The following is a 22,812-nucleotide window of genomic DNA, read 5'->3' as shown; positions in this document are numbered from 1 at the left end:
CAATCTCTCACCAGGAAAATTAGGCATGAAAAGTCTTGTTTTAATATGTCAGATAACCTGAGCTGCAGGGAAGTCTTTAAAACAAAGCCCTATTCTCAAGACTTCATCTAACACAAGACTCATTTCTATTCACAGACCTGGCATCTCCTCTTACTCCTAAAAATGGATCCATACCTGAGTTTAGCATGATATTATGCAGGCAACAAAAAGGAGATGAAAAAACTGATAATTTTTCCCACTCCAGGCTTTCACTTTCCCTTTTCCCATTCTGGATTTCATGCTTTCCGCATATTTTACCTTATTTGTAGAATATCTACCCCGAGACAGTCATTAGTGTTTTTATGCTCACTTCCTCAAAATCCTCCTTGAAATCTGCTTCTACCCATTTGTCTTTACAAAACTGTCAGCAAATATAAGGACAGTTATGTTTTTTAATATTTACTGACTGACAATTTCATCCTTCATCCACCCTCTGAAGCTACTTGCTTGCTCCTTCTCTCACCCACCCTTCTTATGCTACTTGTTTTTTCTCCTTCTTTCATTTGTTTTCTTAGTGCAGACCTTTTTAGGACAGAGACATTTTGCTTACTAAACACTTTAAAAGCAGATAGCACACTGTGGGCTCTGCCTTAATCCACAGAAAAGCACCACCATCTCTCGCCATTGGCAGCAAACTGTGTAGCAAGGGCAGGGACAAAACACATTGTAACTTGCCTAAAATGGGAGAGAAATGCAACTTGCCGAAGAGAAGGGCTCAGAGAAGGCAGAGAACATGTGCGCTTTCTTGCTGAAGACAGATTAACCTCAATAACGTGGGGTACTCCCACATTGCTACCTGTTCATGGAATAAATTAAGATGCTGGGATTATAGGAAGGTTTCTGATGCAGAAAACCTCATCTTCATCACCTTGCTATCCTTTCACAGATTGTTTCATAGGTTTTGAGGTATAACTATTGCTGCCTGTCTACAGAGCAAAGGTCATAGAAAATGGCTCTTCAATTTATAAATCAAGTCTATGTATCTGGTTTTTTAACATTTAAAGTCTAAACCTATGCAACTAACTTTCTGTAGTTGGATTTTGGTATTTCTGCTTCTGAAAAAGAGAGGTCTCTGGATGGATAATTCATCAGGCAAAACCACCAGACATATGGGAAGCCACATGCTTGCAACTAGTCCTTTCCTTCACCTGAGCCACATAATAACCTGCTATTTTATGCTTCTGGTGTTACCTTTGTTTCTTGACCTCAAAAGATTCTGCCCTTCCTAAATCTTTTGACTACTATACCTATGCAGAGTGACAAAATTCCTGTAGAAAAGCCTTTCTTGACACAAATTACAGGTATCTTCTGGAAGTGAAAGAGCAGTTCATGAACTAGTTAATTTTAACCTGTTACCCTAAAGAAACAGAAACCATGAACATAGGTCCAACTCAGCCAATTTCCAAACCCTGAAACAAATATGAGTTTTCCAAAGTCTAAAAAACAAAATCTGAGATGTTACCTGCACAGTGCAGCTAACTCTTTGTTGCAGTTACCTTTCCATTCAATAAATTTTTTCTGATGGATATAATCCTTATGAAACTCTAAGCCTCTCAGGAAGTTATGTGACTTTCCCAGTAGTGGACGCTTGGTCATAATGTCTTGAAATATTTCATACAACTTTCCTGACAAACAAGATGGAGGCTCGATAACAGTAATGTCTTCCTCAGGAGAATGCTTTTCTGAAATAGAGAAGAAACCACGAAATAGTGAAAAAAACAATAGCAATCTGCCCTGCCAGACATCTCTGCTAGCTAGCTGCCCTTGTCTTCCTGTGGGTCACTGTCATCCCTGTTTCTTGCAGGCTGCTGGAAAACACGTGCACATGACCCATGTCATTTACCAAAGAGATATTTAGTTTTCTTTAAAGCAGTCACAGTTTTGTGTTTTACTCTTTCAAATGACATGCTGGCTTTGTACTCTTTTGCCCACAAGTAAAAGCCAAGCTTCTCATTTGCAGTAACAGGCAGAGCCATTTAGCAGACCATGAGGAAATTTTAAATGACAAACATTTGTACTAACATGGAGCATGCCTCTGGGAAAAGAGAGAAGAGAGAAGAGAAAAGAACATAGTAATAATTCTGATACATATTAAAATCATGCTGGAAGATCCACAGAGAGGAAACACTTCAGAAACTCTTACCTATATCTACCATATCTTGGGACCATCGTTCCCAGAATTCATTTGAATTTGAGGACCAGTACAAGCCATCCAGCAAATTCCTAGTAAAGATGTTTGTCCAAAGACCTGCAAGTCAAACCACATGGGACAAGTATTGCACTACCACATGTTAACCACTGACTATTATAAATATCCATGGTACACATTATTAGTCCACCCAACCTGACCCTAACATGACACAACTTAAGCAGTAGGTCTCAGAGAGTTCAAACACTATGGTGTAAGCACTTCAGTGCTCTTTCTCAGGAGGTAACTACACACAGAACATTCGCTGCATAGTACAGAGTAACAAAATAAGAGCTATCAGTCACCCAAATGATGTTGTAGAAAGTTTCCTGTGTACCCGTGAGAGAAAAGTAGGCTTTGAAAGTATGGTGAAGTCATGTAAGCATAAAGGCCTTCTTTAAACTGATTTATTATTTAAATTGATCTAAGACTAATTTTCTTCCTTCTGGGCATGTTTTGTTTCTGTGGAGTGCAGCTGGTCCAGGTTCAAAATAGAATTGGCTCCATCTGCGAGTCTGCTTTTGGAAAGAACTATCCTTCCTCATTAAGCTCTATGCCAGGTACTTACATGAAGAACAAATTGAATTTCTATCAGACTCCACAGTGAAGTAAATATGGGGGTTTTATCCTCTACCCTTGTTTTTGGTGTCAAAGCTAAAACATTTGTAAGGATTTAAAATCTGCCTGGGACAGATGGGTTCCTCTGACTAGCTGCTTCTTCCCTTTCTTCATCTTTGGTGGCAAAATGGCCAGTCAAAGTTGGAGGTCAAAAGGTCTTCCTTCATCCTTATGAGCAGAGAAGATTAGTGACACCATCCTCAAGCCATAAAGCTCAGGTAGGTCCTGCCTTTGTGGCTTGTTCTAGATGACGAATTTTATTCTCAGCTCCTTCCAATTCTACCCCAGTAATGCTTTGTCTAGAAATATAGTTTATGAAGGTGAAGAGTTGGAAACTGATCAGGGAAGGAATGCTTATCATTTCCTCAACTTGCCTCTTCCTCCATCTTGTTTGGTTTAGACAGTGGAGCAGGAACCATGCTGCAACTTTCCCAAATCCACCCAGGTGAAAAGGGAGGACAGGAGAAAAGCAGATACACAAAGATCAGAAGTGTACGAAAGGGGTAAAAAGCCCATTGATTTAAAGTGCTAAAGCAGTGCTAAAGTGCTAAAGTAAGAGTGCTAAAGCAGAAGTGCTGGCAAGGAGTGCTGTGCCTGTGGCTTGCAAATATCACACTTTCTACAATGCTGTGATTAACTACACAGCACTGCTATGTCACCTTCCAGATAGCAGATCCGAGACTCTGGCAGCTTCTTCACTCTCCTTCCCATGAAGAACTCGCTGTCAAAATATTCTGAAGGAATGGAGACTCCATATTTTGGTATGGCCACTTCATAAGGAGAGAAATCTGCCCACTCTACAAAGAATTTACATGAGACAGGTTTGCTGCAATAAAAATAAAACCCCCAAACCTTCCCAAGGATCTTGCTTGTCTCAGCAGCTCTGTACTATCTGCACATTTGTACTGCAAGCTGCACTGTCCACTTTCATACAAACTGAGAGATTATTTGCAACCAAAAGGAACCAGCTTTTTGAACTCAGAAGAGCTCTAACATTAGGTTCAAATGCTTAGATATCTATTTCTATATAAAGATTCTGGGGCCGCACTGCCTCTCTGAATCAAGAGCATCAATTATACTTCATGCAAGAGTGGTGTGAATTGCAAGGAGTGACTGGCATGAAGGCTCTATTAAGCCAAAACTGCCAGTCTACAAGATATAACAAAGCAGCCTGAAGACACATCAACATCACACAAGAAATTACAGTGTGGCATGGATGTGCAGTTTCCTGGCTCAAGCTCCCCTGTACAGGCATTACAGTAGAACTATAGTTATAAACCTAAATAAACATAAGGACTAATTGTTTTTCTTTACAGTATCTACTGCTTTTAACACCTTTTGTTGAATGTGGCCTGTATCCATTCAAAGGATGTCATATCACACCCATCACACTAATCATATTCCACTCCATTTTCATACACTCATCAGCATCATATTTAGGAAGTGACAATTGCATTTCACAGCACCCCTAGAAACTAATGGAGCATCAAAGCCATTTTATAGGCATGGCAGGAAAAGACCAGATTATTTGCTCACACTCACTCACAGTGTCTGTTGTAAAAATAGGACTTCACCACAGATTTTTAATTAATATCCTCTTTATGGCTGAGGATGTTATCCAGCAGATATGCTCTTTCTAACCAACACATAGTAGTTTGCAAAAAATAAACATTTTATTAAAAGATGAATACTGAGTGAGGGCAAGGAACTCACGTATTCCCCTTTTTTTCTCCCCACATACACACCTCCCTCCAAATCCTCTTTAATCCCAGAATCAGAAGAAACTCCAGGAACACCTACCTCTAAATTTGAAAGTACCAAACTTCTCCTCTTTCACATTGAGGACTGCATAGAAAGGCAGTGGGTTTTGCCCATGCTCCAATGCCTTGCGCTGGTCTGTGAGTTTGTACTTTCTTGGCTAATCAGTGAGATAAAAAAAATCACAGTAAACCTCTGTAAGAGCATAACACTGGCACAGTCTACCCAAGTAAAAATGTAAAGATTGATAACAGACATTTTATAACACAGAGGCATCTGTAAGTCACATTTTTCAAAGAGACCTTTCCTTCATGTTCCTGCATTTTCCTTCCTGGTTGCCTTTTGGGTACCTAGTAACTTCATTAGAATATCCCAGTGCCTTGACTGCCTGTATCCCACAGATCTTTACTAAAGTTGAGATTAATATTCACACGAGGACATATTATTCTAACTTTTAAATGTCAAACTAGAAGCAGACTTTAAAAATCTGACTTTTCGGGAGGGTGGGGGTGGGAATTCCTCAGTTCTTTCTGGGATTTTGCCTACTGAAGTTGCTAGCTGTTGGGCACGCTAGGACAGAGATTATCTACTCTGAAAAATTCTGATTACAAGATCCTCTGTCATAGTTTACAAACCACATTGGCATGACTCAGTCTCTTTGGATTTGTTACACACATTACATCGTGCCCTCAAAGAATAAGGCTCTAAAGAAAGTGGTGTTTCCCAAATGTGTAGCAGGACCATGTACCTACCCGTTCATGTAAGAACATCTCCTGAACAAGTGACCACAGAGTTGTAAAAGATGGCACATGTCCTGCTTTTGCCCTTTCAGCAAGTTCCTTGTGATAATATTTCAGATGGTCTATAGACATAAGGTTGAGTTTGCATTTTGTCACTTGCTCTTTTACTGCTTTAAGTGGCCCCTCCAGAGACTTCTGTGACCAGTCAGCATGCTCATACAGGTCTGCTAGGGTCCTAAGGAGCAGAAATATTAGAAAATCACCCATTTGTTTAGATTATTTTGGAAAATTGATACATTTACAAAATCATTTCAATCAATTAAAGAGAATCAGTGAGCCTAAACTGAAGTCGTAATTGAGTGCCCCAGTAAGAGCTTCATGAGGGAATTATGTCCACTTGTTAACAATGTAAGTCTGAAAGAGATGCCTCTCCCACTGTGTGGAAAAGTAGTCACAGTAATTCCAAATCCAGTCTCATTTTCTATACCCACCATGTTGAGCCAGAAGCCCCAGTGAGGTAGGTGACACAGTCCAAGAGATTTAGCTTCTGAAGAGCTAAGAGGTGGCCAAACATAGCTGACATCGCTCTGAGACCTCCGCCTGTTGCCATTACAGCTATTACTGGGACCTGTCCAAAACACAAGTAGTATTCTCAGAAAGTTACTCCCTTGCTACTTGAAAAAGTCTAATTACAGCTCTCAGAATTTCTTCAGCAGATTCATTGGAGGACAGTGAATTAAATCATCACTTAGCCAATCTTTACCAGTACCTTACTGAAATTAACCTCTAGAGACTCTTAACCCCAATGCTTGGATGAGTTTGAATATGCAGTCATTTTAACCTTCTTTCCTGCCTTTGCTCTCTGTGATTGGAATTGCGATGATTAAGAATAGATAATCATATGATTTTATTACAAACAACAACAAATTGCAATAAATGCAATTAAAATGTATTAAGGAAGTTTTTCAAACGCTGCTGATTCTTTGGACAGCATTCATTTAACAAATATAATTCCAGTAAGAAAAGAAGTTTTCCCTTAAAAAGTCACCGTGGATCTTGGCAACAAAACATACTTCAGCTTGTTATAAAATGTTCTAATGTTCTTTCTTCACCACAAGAAATGTTTACTTCTTGTAAGAAGTGTTCTGAGACTGAAGAAAGAAAAAAAGTAAGCCTAAAGAAGTGACATTACACTGATTTAATAAGTATTTATGTGAGGTGAATTTCCAATACTCTTGTTTTCGTATTGATATGGGTTGCCTAACTAGCCTGTATCTAACACAATGCCTCATATCTTGCTGACTTGCAGCACCATACTGTTGGGAACTGTGTTTGAAGAGTGGTATTATTACATCATTGTTACTTGGGCCCATTGAAAAGATTGGAGGGATGAATACTTGAGCTGAAATTTTACACAAGTAAGGGGCATGCCACAAAGCCTCCGCTCTGCTGCCATTCAAATCAATGGGTTTGTTAGCAACCTGAAAATATTACTAGAAATTTTGAGGGGAGTTGTGCCAATCCTAATGCAATAGACCCACACCCCATGTTGGATTCCAAAGCACAGACCTCATGTCCATGTAGATCTCTTTCCAGATGAAGAACCCTTTTCAGGGCACCAGCAACGACTCTCTTCCTCTTATGCAGGAACTCTTGCTCTCCTTGGCACAGATCATACCCTAAGCGCACATCTAGTTTTTCTGTGCTGAAACAAATAAATCCAGAGGCACGGGATTGGTGTTTAAAATGCATATGGATCTATTTTCAGCAACTGCAATCTAACTAATTCTTTAAAAATCTTGATTCCTTGCTCTGATTTATACAGAAATGTGTCTTTCATTTGCAAAGAAATTAACTTCTTTGCTTCTACATGGTCTCTTTATTGTTTCAGTGTAAGATTTACTGTCAGCTAAGGATAATAAATATAAAAACAAAGAAGGGCTTCTGTGACTTTCAGTAGCTTTGTAAGCTGAATCCTTTCTATTTCTGCTTCATATGATTTCTGAGCAAAGGATGACTTAAACCTAACAATGGGCATTTCATGAGCATTTGTACTGCAGACTTATACAGAAACTGTACAATGAAAAAGATATTCAAATAATTTTTGTTTGTTTCTTGTCTGACACATTATTTTACAATGCAACGTTTTGTCTTCCCTAGTTAATACTTCTTTCTCTTGATATCACCAGAGCCACAAGTCTGTTTTTTTAAGAGAACATGTGTCCTTTGGATAATGTATGGACTCTGATGTTATGTTATTTCAAATTCTCTTTTCCCTCTGCCTTCTTCCTGTGCCCTTTTTGAAGAAGCCTCCAGTCTTAGTCTTTGATTCTTTGATGCAAAGGACACTCAGTGACTAAGTCCCTCACCGTTTGAAACTCTCATAATTTTTATTGCATCTTGGTGGGGTTCCTTTGCCCCAAGGACATTTAGCTTTGAGCTGTTGTGGTGACTCTTTAATGATGACTTAAATATTGTCACATCTTGCCCCTAGTCTTGTGCATTCCTTATATCTAAATAAAGGATACTCTGTTCTAGATTTCACAGTTCAAAGTGCAATAAAACCTTTAGAGAAAAAAATAAACCTCTTACCAAGCATTTAGCTGGAGGTACAACTGTAGCGGCACATTCTGTAAACAGAGAGATAAAAGCAGGAAAATGAGTGGAGGGAAAAAGAGAAGTTTTGAATTCAGATTTTCAGTGCCTCCAGAAAAGTCCCACCACTGCCACCCTGCATACTTTTTGGTTGTTGCTTTGGGTTTATTTGGGTTTTTTTTTTTTAATATTAATGTGTTAAATAGTGAGGGTTATTCTACTCTTCTTTCCAGACACAAATTATGAAACACTTACATGTCTTACGGGAAGGGTTACTTTCACTTTATGTCCAACAGGGAGATATTTCAGTGGTATCGTTAAGGTGTCACTTAAATTGCTGTTGTCATCTTCCTTATCAGAAACTTTCTATACAAAACAAAAAGCATGGGTTGTACCCACAGAGCAGAAACAGTGCAGTTCTTTGCTGTTTTGGTCACACCAGAAGTAAGCAAGCAGTGAACAGCAGCACTGTGTAGTGCCCCTTACCTGCAGCCTGACTTTCAGAACTGGCTCCCAAGCCTTCACACAGTGGAAGTAGAAAGTATCGGTGTCCTCTGTCGTCTTCTGCGTTCTCTCATGAGATGCAGGCACCGTAAGCACGAGATTTTTACCCTCTAGTAAAAACAGGTTTATTTAGAGAATAATACTGCTGTTCAGGCAAAAGAGCTAGCAAAGTTGGCAAACTTTTTGATGGAGTAATTTTCTGTGGTAGCTCCTCTGTAAACTACCAGCAAGTCTCCTACAGCACAGGACTTGGTACTCCTGCTTTTACCCCCATAGCTTGGAGTGCTCCCAGAGTCAGCATCCTCTCTCACTTCCACCAGCAAAGTCTACTGTGTCCAAACCTGATAGCTCCAAGGAAAAGACACAGAGACCAGTTCAGGGCATTTCACTGCATTGCATTTTATTTAAGATCACATATCACTACTTATATATAATTAAGAGCATTCTTGGTTGTCTCTGTACTCTAAAATGCCTCTATCTGGGTCTGAATTACTATAATAGAGTTGGTTTGGTCACGTTCTCAGTTCACTGAGAAATTGCCATACCTTTCAAGTATTTCCTGCTTTCATTAATGTCCACATGCACTTCCAAGCAGCAAACCTCACGGGACTGCAAAAGGCAGAAAAGGAAAAGGGTGAAGAAAGCAAATAACACATCTGCTGCAAATAATGAAACATCATGCAGAGAACCACCACCTATAATACTGAGCCAACTGAACTGGTCTCAGTGCCAGGAGTGATCCAAGGGAAAATTCAGAGCTCATTATTCCAGGACAGTAGCCCAAGTTGCACTCTTCAGAGTGTCGATACAGTGGAGCATTGTCAGAGGTTGTTAACACATTCAAATTATCCCAAAATCAGGAAACTCTGTACAACACACTGGTGCCCAAACATATATATCTAATAATTGTTTAGGAAGGGTGGGGGAAAATACCTGAGGATGAGTTTCTGTGTATTGTGGCAATTATTAGCCTACAAAGCATCTTCTTATTGGCCCTGATGTAGGGAAATCATGGATTTATTCCATCCTACCCTCCACCTGAGTCACTCCAGTTCACCTTTAATAACTCATGCCAGTAGAGTTTTTCAAGTCATTTCAGGAACAATGCATGCCAGTCATTGCAACTCTTATGCCTCACACAGAAAATGAGGGGGAAAGAATATAATGTGTTACTTTGCCTCAGGGGTATCAAGGGCTAGCATCTGGGAACCATGCACAGGCTTGGAGGAGTTGGCATGAAGTACTTGGTACTCCTTAGCTGCTGGGCCAGCCCGAGGAAACAGGCAATGTACCACATGCTGACTAGCACTAGAACAGGGCTCTATGTTTCAACAGCTAAGATAACTTCATTAAAAACCTAATTTCCCAAAAAGCTGTTACACTAGATACCCTTCCAGTCATAAGCACACTGAACACCTACTATTGTCTTCTACAGACCTTTTATAACCTTTGTTTTTCCTGCCAAGTGCCATGCTGTGCTACAAGAAACACAATCAGTTTTCACTTTGAACACAAATAAATATGGGATTCTGCAAGAATAACAAACCACAGTGTGGCAACATATTGACATCTGTAATAGCTAAGGACTTCAAGGACTCACAGCTGCTGTTTTTTTTTATGGAGAGGGCAACAGCTGAGCTGTAACACAGGGACACTGTCTCATATCTCTGACTTTAAAATGCACACCATGCTCTTATCTGTCATGCTAGGTTGTGTTCTTTCTATGAAATGGGGGAAGAGGAGAGGAACAAAATGAAGCAGATATCACTCCAAGATAAATTATGTGAACCTTACCACTAGGACATCATTGGTAATGAGATGCTCTGGAGGGCCAGGACTGAAAAGACAAAAACAAGTAACAAACAAAAAAAGCTGTGTGAATAGCTCGATTTTAGTGTGTTTTGTTTAGTTTTTTAAATAGCAGTTATATGACCTTTCCCACTTAAATTGAATATAGATAAGTTATTACAATTTGTTTTCTAAAAGGCAAAATATATGATCCCATGCTAAGATGTGAACCAAAATACAGCAGCCAAACAAAGACAGGAAAGCCCATAAAAATACTAATGCTTAAAACTATGTGCTAAGTTACAGCAGAACAAAGGCATATTGGTATATGTGGAATCATGTCCTGGTATTAACAAATGACCATATAACTTGGGAAAAGCAAAGACTGCTATTAATATGTTCTGCAAACATTTATTAGGAAAGACATTTCTGACTAGTTCATATTATAACTTATGGCTGACCAAAAATGAATGGCAAATAAGAATTAGCTCCCACTGGGCTATATGTATGAATGCAAAACACAGAGGTAAGCAATGAAAAATCTTTGTCCTAGATATTTTACCTTGTAAGACCTTGGTCTGTCACTGAATGAATGTAGTTATTTACCTACATGAGTAATCTGTAGAGTTTACTAACAGCATCTTTCACTAAGGCAAATATTCCAACACCTCTATGTTACACACATTCATAAATGCTTTCAGATATCTGAAAGGGCCATTGAGATTATGCTAGTCATAACCTTTGTAGGTCCAGGGTATTTTACCAGACACCATTTCCAGGCTTAAGACTTCTATTTCAACTGTAAAATGTATTTAAATAATTAGGTTTGACTTCTAAGAATGGTTGTCAACCAAATGCCTTATAACTTCAATGGTGAAAGGTATTCCTCTTATTTCTAGTCTGAATCCAGTTCCCAAGCACTGCTTCACATTCTGACCTTTTATATATCTGACTGTGACTGCTTCCACAGCTGCAGGAGATGATTACCATCATTATATGTGATACCATCTCATAAGGTACCTCTCACAGGTAAATTAAATAATGATTTTTTTTTTCCGCAGCTTCCTCATGTTTAAGAATAAGAAGTCTTATTTGTCTTTCTTACACTTCCTTCTCCTGATCACGCAAGTTAGCCAGTTTTCACTGGACTGCATTTGACTACTTTTTTGGGGGTTTTTTATTTGTTTATTTGTTTTTGTTGTGAGTTTTTTTAGATTTTGTTTGTTTGGTTGGTTGGGTTTTTTTTTCTTGCAATACTCAAATATTCCAGAATGTGTAGTTTAGGGGGTTCCCTTCAACCAAGTCTGTCATAGGATTTAAAAGACAGCTAAAGTTTATCTCATGGGACTTGTTCTTCTACAGACAATGCCAATTACCACTTTGAGGCAGATGGTCTTATTTTCATTATTTGTTGATTGTATGTTTTTTCAGTTTAACTAAGCTATTGCTTAATGGGTGACTTTTCTAGTACTGTCTACATTACTCCAAGTATACATTGTTTCAATAATATAAGACAAGTTTCATGGTCTCTGAAAAATTCCATGTTGTTCTAGGTGTTGTTCAATTACTATAAACAATCTGAAGAGCACTCCCATTAAGTTGCACATGCATCTTGTGTAAAAGTTATCACATCATGACAATTTTATTACATTTCCAGGATCTAGATATACAGGTTCAACAGAAGTTTAAGATTTATATGAAATATACTGAAAGGTGGAATTAGCTAGGGAAGGTAAAAAAAAAAAGTTTGAAACTGTAATTTAGGTTCACTGCTGGGAGAAAGAGCTGGAAGTAGTTTCTCATCCTCTGAGATGTGTTCTATACCTTTTAGCTTTGGAATTTTACTCACATTCTTTCCATCCAGAATTCCACTTCCAAACTTTCCCATTTCTTACGGCAACTCTCTGTCTAAAAAGAAATGGGTAAAATAAATACAGATTATTGAAGGCTGCAAGAATTTGGCAGCACAGACACACCTAAAAAGCACTTCAAGGCCTAACATCTCTTCTGCAAATGGTACCAAAAAAGTTTGGGTTTGTGTCTTTCCAAAGCTGAAGTTGCAACAGGAGCCACAGGCTTGGGTAAGGCACATAAGATTAATAATCTCCCATTGTGTGATATGTAGAATTATACTTATTTCTCTCTCTGATTGAGAGGGAGCTTGATTGAAAAGGAAACATAATGGCTCTCTGCAAGATAATGTGCATGAGGGAAAGACATCGAAGCCCAGCAAAAAATGTCATGAAGACCAGAAACATTTTCACATACAAACCATTTAAAGCACACTTGAACTGAACCCAGAAGAGATGAATTAGGCAAGTGACTGAAGTGGTTATTGAATCATCGTATTTCCCAGTGACTCACCCACTGGCTGAGAAGTGCACAGCACCAACCCGCTCAGTCACAAGGAAAATCCATATTAACAGCTTTCAGCATGTGGGAAGTAGCTGTTTTTATGGACTGTCTCCCTCCTGTAATGAGTGTGTAGCAACAGCACCTCAGCAGCAGCTCAGACAAGCCCAGGAGTTGTCACAGACCTATCCCAGCTTTGTTTACTGGGCACCTCTCTTTCATGGGCTCCTTAATAAAATACCAAAGATGTTAGCAGGACAGATGTTCCTTTACTATGGCCTAGAGAAATCTGAATCAACCAGAAGGAAACCCAGCATGAGCAACAACAGGGAAAAAAAGCCTGAAAGAACCATTTAATTCAAGTGATGAGTGAGTTGTTTTCGTGTTTTCAATAAATAAGTTGCCATTTATGAGGAAATTTCCCCCAAGCATGGCAAAATTGGGATAAAGCTGAAAGGTAAGCAAGTATTTTTTTTTTAATTCTAAAAGATAAAAATTATTATTTACAGATGCTTCCTGTTAAAATATTTTGCCCTCAGAGAGCATGAGACAGAAGCTGCTTCATTTTCTGAATTTGTTAAAAGGGATTCATGAAGTCACAAAATTACAGCAAAATTATATCTGTTTTGATGAGGTATTGATAATGATATATAAGGCTACCTGTTCATGAAGATCCAAGCCCTGCTTAACATGGAAGACAATGTGGACAATGAGGTCTTGTCAATCTCTCCCTGTGTTTTCAGCCCTTACCTCTGATTTCAAAGCAAAGGTCTCGCGGATTATCTCCCCAGGTCTGACTCTAGCAACATTAAAAAGAACTGTGAACTGCATGTCATCTTTGGTGAGTGCATCTTCATCACACACTGCCAATTCTAAAATGTTCTGGTAGTAGAAAAAATAAGTAAGAACACTTGAGCTTCTATTCGACAGAAACAAAAAAAATTATTATAGATTTTTGCAACTGTTTCACTAGCAGAGCAGTAAGAATAAAAAAGCATGTCCTTCAGTAGTCTGCTAAAATAGAACATTATTACACCTAATCTTGGGAAACTTGTGAAATGGAAAACAACTACCTATAACAGAGGTTCCCACTCTCCTGAGACAGAAAAGATGCCAGTGCCGTGTACCTCACTGATAACCCACACAAAGAACACACTTAGTTTCCTCATTCCCAAAGTTCTCCAAATTCCACAATTTAGGGAAGGATTAAATTTGCTGTCTACACCACAGCAACATCTCTACTCTTTCCTTAGAACCAGTGCAGGGAAAGCTCTTTCAAAGTTAGCCATGCCAAAATAGTACAGAAGTATGCTACAGTAGCGCTTATTTCACTCAGGTGACAACAAAAAGAGTCTGGACTAGCTTAGATACAGGCATTTACATCACCAATGTCTGTAAAAAGCTGAGAAAAGTACTTCTTATGTCTACTGTTCTGTGCTAACCAGTCTGTTGAGCAAACATTTTCTTAAGTTATTTAGCACAGTTGATCAACATGGTGTCTCCAGAGGATTCCCAGCTATTTAAATTGGTGAAAATTCTATTTTTTTACTACCTCAACTTCTCTCTGGATCCTAAAGTAGAAAGTCTCATTCCAGACAGGGTTGTCAGAATTCTTGATGGTTTTGGTCTGAAGCTTCCCAGGTGAAGCAGACGGCAGCCACAAGCGTACATAGCAGTCTGACGCAGTCACTGCAGCAGAGAAAAATTAAAAACCTGACGCCAATGCTATAGAGGAACAGTAGGGCTAGGCCATAATCTTGCAGACTAATAAATATTACTACTTTTTTTTTTTTTAATTAGTAATCAGATCACCCTTTGGAAACAACCAAGGAAAACCATCTATTTCCTGAGTAACTACAAACTGCATATGTACACATGCACACACAAAGTACACTAAGAACCACATTTCCCATGGGAAGAGAAGAGGAAAGTGGACTATGCCCATTGACCATTCCTCAGGCTTAGTCCTTACAATTCCAGCCAATGATGTTAAAAAGTTAAACTGAAACTACAGCTGGTTCCACAAAGGGCTGTTAGGATGATTACAGGAAAGGAGAACGCATATTACAGCAGAGATCAGAGTCTGGTTTGCTCAGCTGAGTCACACAAGCATGCGGAGGGGACATAATGGCTGTCTAGAGGTCTTAGGCACTAGGCAAGATGATCTGTTGCAGCTCAAGGCCAGCATGGGCCCAAGAGCTGGAGGACACAAGCAAGTTGGAAATCTTCATTTCACTTCCATCCTATATCTATTCCTTATGGTTAGTGCAGTCAGTGCCTCGAGCAGCCATCCTTTGGGGAGAGCCAGGGTGGGGAAGCACATTTACTTTGTGAAGCTTGGCAACGGTGTGAAAGGAAATCTCCAGGGTGATGTCTTTCAGAGCTGGAGTCAGGACTTGATGGAAGATTTCTACTGCAGCCCGAGATGCCTAAATACTTCAGACTGGTATCAAGCAGTGAATAACATTGCCCCGCAAGGTTTTGGCACGAAAGTGGAACTGTCCCTTCAATAGAGTAGATAGAAGAGATCATTGAAACTCAGCAATACAGGCCTTGTCACACTAACACTTTTCTAGTGTCCACCTCTGGATGATGCTACGTGGCATTTGCCACTGGAACACAGGAAGCCTTTGTCAGGCAGTTACTCAGCTGACAGGGGATTCACTCCCTCTGCTCTCCTTCACATCCAGGCTCGGCCCTGCATGGCAAGGCACAGATGGTCTCAGCTGTAACTCAAGTAAATCATTGCAAAGTTATTTACTTTTTTTGCTGAGTGAGTAATTTTTCACTAGAGGAGTAGAGAGGCCAGAAGTTTCAAAACTGATACAAGGCAGCTCAGTGCCTCTGTCCTAACTGAGAAACTCATTGGAGACCTCTGCAAAAATGGCAGCTGAATAGCTGGTCCACAGCCCACCTGGAGAAGGAGACATAGGAGGCTGTGAAGGGGAGATAATGAGTTAAAGACACTTGAACACAAAAGTACACAGAAAAGTCTGTTTTGTCTGCATGCTTATCATGGGCTTAGAACTGGATCTGCAGAGGTCCTCCTTAACCAAAATTATCAATATAATTTATTGTGACTGGTCAGCAAATACCCTCAAAGATAAGGTATTTTAGAAGGCTTGAAGTTCTCTAATTTACCTTTGATTATTTTGTATAATTGGTACATTTCAACAAAAGGTCTCTAAATTCACAGCCTGTATGGCAAAATTCCTGCCCAAGTAGATTCATAGATGTCAGTGTCCTAATGAAGTCTACCTTCCTTCTTGGCCCAGAAAATTAATCTGGGTGTCTTGTTTTTTACCAGTTCCCTGAAATGCCACTAGAGATGTATTCTAATTTAATGATACCTGAGACATTTGATTTAATTATAGCCCTGGCATTAGTATTTCTGCTGCTGTGCTTTATATACGTTGCTTGCATACCTTCAGAACTTAAGAATATTGCTCACTGTGTAAACTCTGAGGTGACTAAAAACAATCAAACCACAACTCACACAGGTCTTTTGACTTGATGTTCTTAGCTTGTATGATTCTTACAGAAAGCATGTGGATGGGGCAAAACTTCATCTGCAGAGAAAAGAAATGCAATAATTAGATCAGCACAGAATACAAAAACAAGATGTATTTTGAACAGTACAGGGGACAGTCTGCCCACGTCTGTTTGAAATGAGGTGACCACCCTCACGTTGAAGTACACCACGCTGAGATGAAAACACAGTGGCACACTGGGCTGTTTGCTAAGGAGCTCGAGTAAATGAAGACTCAGAGAGAAACCATGGGCTCAGACAATGGTATGAAAAGCTTTCTTTGTCACCCCAGAGGCATTTGTTTTCAGGTAACCTGGTGCATGTATGGCCACAGTGATGGTTGTACTGTCAACCTCCCAAGGGTCCCGTGCCACCCATAGGTCAGAATGGGGCCTTTGGGAAGGGGATATCAGGAGCTGCAGCTGCCTGCCCAGGTCATGGCACAGCTGATCTACCTAGGCCAGGACATGGTACGTACCAAAAGGCACTATAAATTTCTGACTTTGTATCTGAACTAAGATTAAATTTCTGTGATGCTCGTAAGTAGGGCAAGCTCACCAAATGGCTCTGCTGACTTTGAGGAAACAGACCACAGGCCCAGCAGAGACCCTTCAGACAAAATAAAAACTGCTCTGCTTTGCAGGTATGATATCACAGAATTTGTATCATCATGTATCCTGAAAATACCTAATGGGAATGGAAGCACTTCCCTTCTGGACATGAGGTTTATTTCTATCACAGGCAGGCTATCATTTTAACACTGTTTCAAGTTACTTCTTCCTAACTCTTAACAGTTAAAGCTTTCCAGGCTAAGCTATTTAGAAAATACTTGCCATTTTCAAAAGATGTTCTGATAAGCATGAATGAACACATAGACAAATGTAGCAATCTTAATAACAGAAGCAGGGAAAATACTTACATCTTTTTTCAATTTGATACATTTAAATTTCCTTTTAATTTTCTGTTAGGTTTATTTTTTGGGGTTTTTTGCATGCCATCGTAGCATGGCTTATCAGCAATATTAAGTAATAATAACACGCAGTTATTACAGTCCCACTACAACTAATAAATTAAAGCTTAAGCTACCAACTGAAGTAATATCTTTATTTGCCTAAACAGGGAATCTCATTACACTGTCACTAAATAATTTGACAATTTTATTTTGAAAGTTAGCACCATGACTAATTTTCCTGACAAGGAAATTATTAACTGTGTAGATACAAACTGTTGGGGAAGGAGGAACCTCTCAACAGAAAGAGTCACTCACTACAGTTAATCTGAAATTCTTTTAAAATGAGGTGGAGACTATTGGACATGTTCATTAGAGATGAGAATAGCCTGCATTCAGCTTCTTTCAAGCTTGTTTAGAGGTAAACTATGTTACATAATATGGATATCATCTAAACTGTGAATTAGCATGTTCAAGTAAAGGCTTAATATTAAATTTTATTGTGTCACTTAAAAGTTACATACTTCTTAAATTCAGATTTACATTTAAGAGCTGCCCCAACCAGAGAAACACTTGTTAAACCTATAAAATTACTTTAGTCTGTCTCTTGCCTTGTATAAAAATGCAAAGCAAATTCGTTTTTGTGCAACAATAACTCCTTCTAGTATGTTTTCCTCCAAATTTAAAACTGACATATTTAAAACTTCCTTAGTTTAATGTATTGTGGACATTACAAGTTCTAACTGGGACACTTCCATATTATTTCAGCAGAAAGAATTTGACTTTAATTTTCCTGCGCAAATAGTTATTTATCATAGAACTACTAGCTGGTACACTCACTCAGCATTCTTAGTGGTTTTCATTTACATGAATTATTGGATTATGTAGACAATTACAGAGGTGACTAGTTTTAATTAATATGTTAATTCTTTGTCATTTTGTAATCAACTTCTCCCTTGCTCAACAGAAGCCTAAACCATTCACGGAATCTGCCTTCACTGAAGAAACGTTGGCATAAAATTTGCTTTGAAACTTTTTGTTATGAAAATTTCCTAACTACTTATAAAGATGGAGCATCTGCAGGTCATTTCAGAGTGCTCTCAGATGTGACAGGTGTCATGTTTTCATCCTCTGCCACTACAGAGTGCCTCACTCCTCCTCCCTTCCCCTTCCTACAGAAATCACTTTCCTTAAACATGTCAACATTTGCCAAACAATGGAAACATCAAAGGTGACTTTTCACGCCTCCTGATTCCATGTGGCTTAGTCCTGGTGTTATTGCACGATAAAAGGTAAACAGATTCAGATGAGAAAGTGCGGTCATAATAAACTCTGAGGTCTCTGTAAATCCTACAAGGAAGCCAGAAACAATCCCTCTCCCAGCACTGCAGTTACTCCGACCATGATAACCATCCAGAAGTGGGCTAATTCCTCTTTTCATCAGATAAAGGCAGAGCTAATTTTCTTCAACAGTCCAGAGCACACTCCTGAGGTTTGATTTGGATGGTGTAAATTAACATCTTTGCCCAAAAGTGCTGGTATGCCAGATTATCCTTCTATGAAAAATAATTACAGTTAGAGGTACCATTTGCTATTTTCATAACATGAAAAGCAACATGTAACTTCACAATTAATGCAACTTGATGAGTGCAGACACCCTACCCAGACAGCCCTTGACAGACTTGCAACTCTATTGGTCTTGTTGGTTTTAGTTCACTTCCTTAGGAGAAACATGGTTTCTTGCACAGGCATGCAGAGAGTAATAAAACCCCTCTGTAAATATCCAAAGTCAAAAGCAGCTTTCCCAGAAGCACATCATTCTATCTATTTTTGCTGGGAAATTACTAGTGTGGCACTGAGGCAAACAACAGAGTGCAGGATTCAGCTACCTGTGTATTGCTGCATCCTAAGCAGTAACACTCCAGGCCAATAAATTGTAGCATCTCCAGAGTACCAAAGGGAAGGATAAAACTTGGGGGGGAAAAAAAAAGAAACCAACAAACTTATTTTCACTTGACAGTATTTAGCATTAAACTATATTTCTGTACTCTTGAACCAAGCTTTGAGAGAGTCATTTCTGTTTAAAATACAGAAGAATCAGTAATCAGGAGATAAAACTAGCATGTCAGAATTGCCACAGCTGTATCAAACCTTAGCAGACTGAAAATTCACATCTGTTGCCACCATCTCCTTGATTGTAATAATACATTCTCACTGACTTCCTTCCATAGGAATGTTGATCAGCTTTGGAAGGATACATAAATCTTTTGTTTACAGGTGGTGAGTCACTTAAGGTTTCATTCCAAAAAGACAACCTTTAGCATATGAAATCTTCTCAAAGCTCATAAATATTGAGGAGCCTACCAAAACAATCTGTGGATGGCAGTAAAAGAAGAAAAACTTACCAAGAGCTCATATGTTTGATTTCAGTCTTTACTGCCTCTCCATGTTGCTACTAGAAGATCATCTCATGGCTACCCTCACTAGACAGTCAGTATTCTAGGGAAGTTTCTGCAATCTGGGAACCTCATCCCATAATTCTCTGTTCTCTTTTTCTTCTTTTAAAAATAAGTTCTTGGTTTGTACATGTTGGAAGGTTGATTGGAATGTCAGTGTTTCACTCTCCCTGCACCAAGCTTAGGCAGCTCTGTGAGCAGTTATCACCATGGGATAACGCCAAATTATATTAAGCTTTAGAGGAGGATTTTGCTGTCTTCTGATATTTTGAAAATAGCTGTAGGATTTGTCGCTCAGCTTTATACATATGTTTCAGACATTAATAATTACCTTCTTTCATGGATTATTTATTTCTCCAGTAGTGTACTAGAAGCTGTACAATATCTTGCTTACAAGATCTCACACCAAATGTAATTATTTGGCATATTCATACCATTATTTTATGTTCGATACTGAGGATTTGGTCCATCTACAGTTTGGCAATTTACCAAATTGAGATTAAATCTATAAATGTATAAACTATAAGAAAGCTTAATTACCATCCTGGTTCTAAAGCACTCTCTTCCACTAGATCCTCTAACACCTAGTATGGGGTATTAGCCCTTCCATCAGTGAGAACACTTCTAGAAATTTGTCTCTCCAACCAGCTGCCTACTTTCATTAAAATTAGAGGGATGAAAGGTTCTAGTGGAAAAAGTGACTGACTGAAGAAATATACCAAGCTATGACTGTCTCATTTTGCTTGGCAATCACAATTGTCCCAGATTTTATCATTGGAAGTTGAACAATTAGTGAGGAAATCTAATTCACCTTACAAACGCATACTGTAATTTCATGTAATCACTGATGGATTACTTCAAGAATCATTGTGGATTTGGGATGTATCTCCTGTTCATATGTATCAGTCACCTCCTTACATGTATGAGTGGGTCCCTGGGGGCTTTGTATTGGCAAAATTTCTGAGCATTTTGTCAGATGAAAATTATTCCATATTCCACAAAATAAAACTTCTAAGGAGGGATTATTCTTGTCTGAGCAGAAGAAAAGACATTGTTACAAATCTGAGAAGTTGTAAATTAATACCGACAATCACTTCTATGTCAATTTGGTAGCTGTCTTAAAATGCAAAAAACTAACTGGGAGATTAGGAGATCTTCCTAGGTAGTTTGAAGTATCCATACATTTCTAAATACGTGGGAGTTTTATTATAAAAGAAAAAAAAACCCACAAAACCACTCTGTTCTTATTTCTATAGCTATTTACCAACTTATACACACTGAAACACATGCTTGCCTGGCACAACAGCAGAACTACCTGCAGTACTGAATTAATCTCTTTCCTTGGGAACAGAAGCTTTCTGACCTGAGACTATGCTTGCACTCAAACCTTTTGGCAGTGGTATCTATTAACCAGGAGTCTGTCTCTACTCATGGAACAGCAGTTGCAGCATTGAGATGAAATGCAAGAACTTTGTTATTGAAACTTTCTCAATAAAATTATGCCTGAGCTATCTGCCCATCTATCAGCTCCAGAACTGTCTTACTAGATACAACACAGATATTTAAAACCAACAGATAATATTCATGGCTACAATAGAGAGATATGTCTGGATCTAACTGGTAGATGGACTAGATACAAATTTTATCAGAAAGTACATGGCATTTACAATTTATTTTCTCTGCCTGAATGTTTGAATTCTATCCCTTGAGCCATCCGTTCAAGTTACTGATATTTTTCTAATCTTTAACTTTGCCTGCAAATATTACGATGGCACAATTAATGATCTCTATAGGCTGTAGCATGTAACATTGTTTCTCACTATATTCTAAACCCATGAATGCCCATATTTCTTTTATTTGTTGCAAAATTTGACAAAGGGGTTGATACATAAAGAATGATTATCTGTAAACAATTAATGCCTTGCATTCAGACACCATGTCCATTATATTTTTAAGATACACATGAGAAAAGAATTTTCAGCTAATAGTTCTGTCAATTTATACTAAAACCCACCAGTTAAAATCTCTGAATGGAACATACTATTCAAAAACTCAAGTCCAGACATGAAATACTTCCACTAGAATTGCAAAGGCTGTAAACATTACGTTAAAAATAGCTAGATCAAACAGGTCATTAGATGTCTCCCCTGCAGCTAAAGTAATATAGATTATGCTTTGTTGCTAGATAAAGCTGTTGGTTTATTTCAGCTGGGGCAAGCAATGAACATGTGCTATACAAAGAAAAGCACGCAGGAGGGCTAAAGCACTTTCATTTTACCAAGGTAAACTCTTCAAGAGCAGCCGCCTCTTCCTCCACGGACTTCACTCCAGCACATACACCAAGGGTAAAAGCAAAGCGCCCCATTTGCTCTGTGTTTTCACTGAAACTCGCTTACATATCAGTTACCGTGATGTAAAAGGGAACAGTAGTGAGCCTGCAAAGCTCGGGATGCCCCTGCCACACCACAGCAGCCTCTGCATCCCAGCAGATGCACGGAGGAGGGAGTTTGCCGGGAGAGCTGGAGCGGAGAGGCCCAAGAGCGAGGTGCCAGGCCCCAGCGAAGCGTGGGGCTGCCGCTCTCTTACCTTGGCTGGTGGGCTCCCCATGGCACGGAAGATGGCGGCAGCGACCGAAACCCCAATTTGGTTAACAGATCTGTCAGCTGACAAACACGCTGGCAGCTTGTTGTGCTGCTGCTGCTGAAATAACCTGAAGAACACATATAATTTATACAGGCACCGAGCTCCACCCTCTGCCTCCTCTGTGTGGAGGAGGGCCTGCCTACATCTGAGAGGGAAAGATCTGCAATGTCAGAGGTGAGCAGAAAGGCTGACACTTACTTAGTATTTCTCACAATTTACTATTGCCCCAACATCCTCCCACCAGGTTTTTGGGTTGATTCTGACGTGTTCAGAAAGTCTTCCTTCACTCTAACCTCTTCCACATGTCTAGTCAGAAGATTAATTTTCAGTAGCTTTTAAGTTCTTCCACAAAATACTTCACAAAAAAAAAAAAAAACCAGAACAAAAAAACAAAGGGAATGGAGAACCAAGTCTCACCTATTACAATGTCTTGCAGGAAACCAACCCACTTCCATGTACTCTTTTCAGCTTTTCCTACAATAGGAACTCAATATATTCCAAATATATTATTGGGAATCTTTCTGACAACCAGTAAATCACTACTCCTCAGGTAGAAGTATCTACTGGCTGATCACCTGGCCAAGGCAGAGATGCTGGTGAAATTGAGATAAATATTGGCAGAGAAAGGGAAAGCTGCATGTCTTCTGGGCTTT

General features: G+C 39.1%; 1 protein-coding gene across 4 annotated transcripts in view; it reads right to left on the bottom strand.

Annotated features, from left to right (window-relative positions):
- The window catches only part of LOC100229594 (cytosolic phospholipase A2 beta), a 49,875-nt gene that overhangs the window by 8,110 nt on the left and 18,953 nt on the right, over positions 1–22,812 (bottom strand). For 3 of the 4 annotated variants that reach the window (XM_032748793.3, XM_072930012.1, XM_072930013.1), the window contains exons 3-19: positions 16,079–16,151; positions 14,910–15,086; positions 14,135–14,271; positions 13,333–13,464; positions 12,080–12,138; positions 10,237–10,279; positions 8,988–9,051; positions 8,425–8,552; positions 8,194–8,304; positions 7,936–7,973; positions 6,913–7,048; positions 5,835–5,971; positions 5,356–5,578; positions 4,646–4,763; positions 3,505–3,642; positions 2,183–2,287; positions 1,536–1,721 (exon numbers count right to left, since the gene is read on the bottom strand). In XM_032748793.3, coding sequence (XP_032604684.3) covers positions 1,536–1,721; positions 2,183–2,287; positions 3,505–3,642; positions 4,646–4,763; positions 5,356–5,578; positions 5,835–5,971; positions 6,913–7,048; positions 7,936–7,973; positions 8,194–8,304; positions 8,425–8,552; positions 8,988–9,051; positions 10,237–10,279; positions 12,080–12,138; positions 13,333–13,464; positions 14,135–14,271; positions 14,910–15,086; positions 16,079–16,151 — 2,005 coding nt within the window. Of the gene's footprint in view, positions 1–1,535; positions 1,722–2,182; positions 2,288–3,504; positions 3,643–4,645; positions 4,764–5,355; positions 5,579–5,834; positions 5,972–6,912; positions 7,049–7,935; positions 7,974–8,193; positions 8,305–8,424; positions 8,553–8,987; positions 9,052–10,236; positions 10,280–12,079; positions 12,139–13,332; positions 13,465–14,134; positions 14,272–14,909; positions 15,087–16,078; positions 16,152–22,102; positions 22,511–22,812 lie in introns of those variants that run through there. The other variant, XM_030274345.4, reaches the window with a different exon arrangement.

The sequence above is a fragment of the Taeniopygia guttata genome, chromosome 5 (assembly GCF_048771995.1).
Source record: "Taeniopygia guttata chromosome 5, bTaeGut7.mat, whole genome shotgun sequence".
In the NCBI taxonomy this organism is placed as follows: domain Eukaryota; kingdom Metazoa; phylum Chordata; class Aves; order Passeriformes; family Estrildidae; genus Taeniopygia; species Taeniopygia guttata.
The sequence above is the reverse complement of the archived record's forward strand: the minus strand, read 5'-3'. Positions and strand labels throughout refer to the sequence as shown.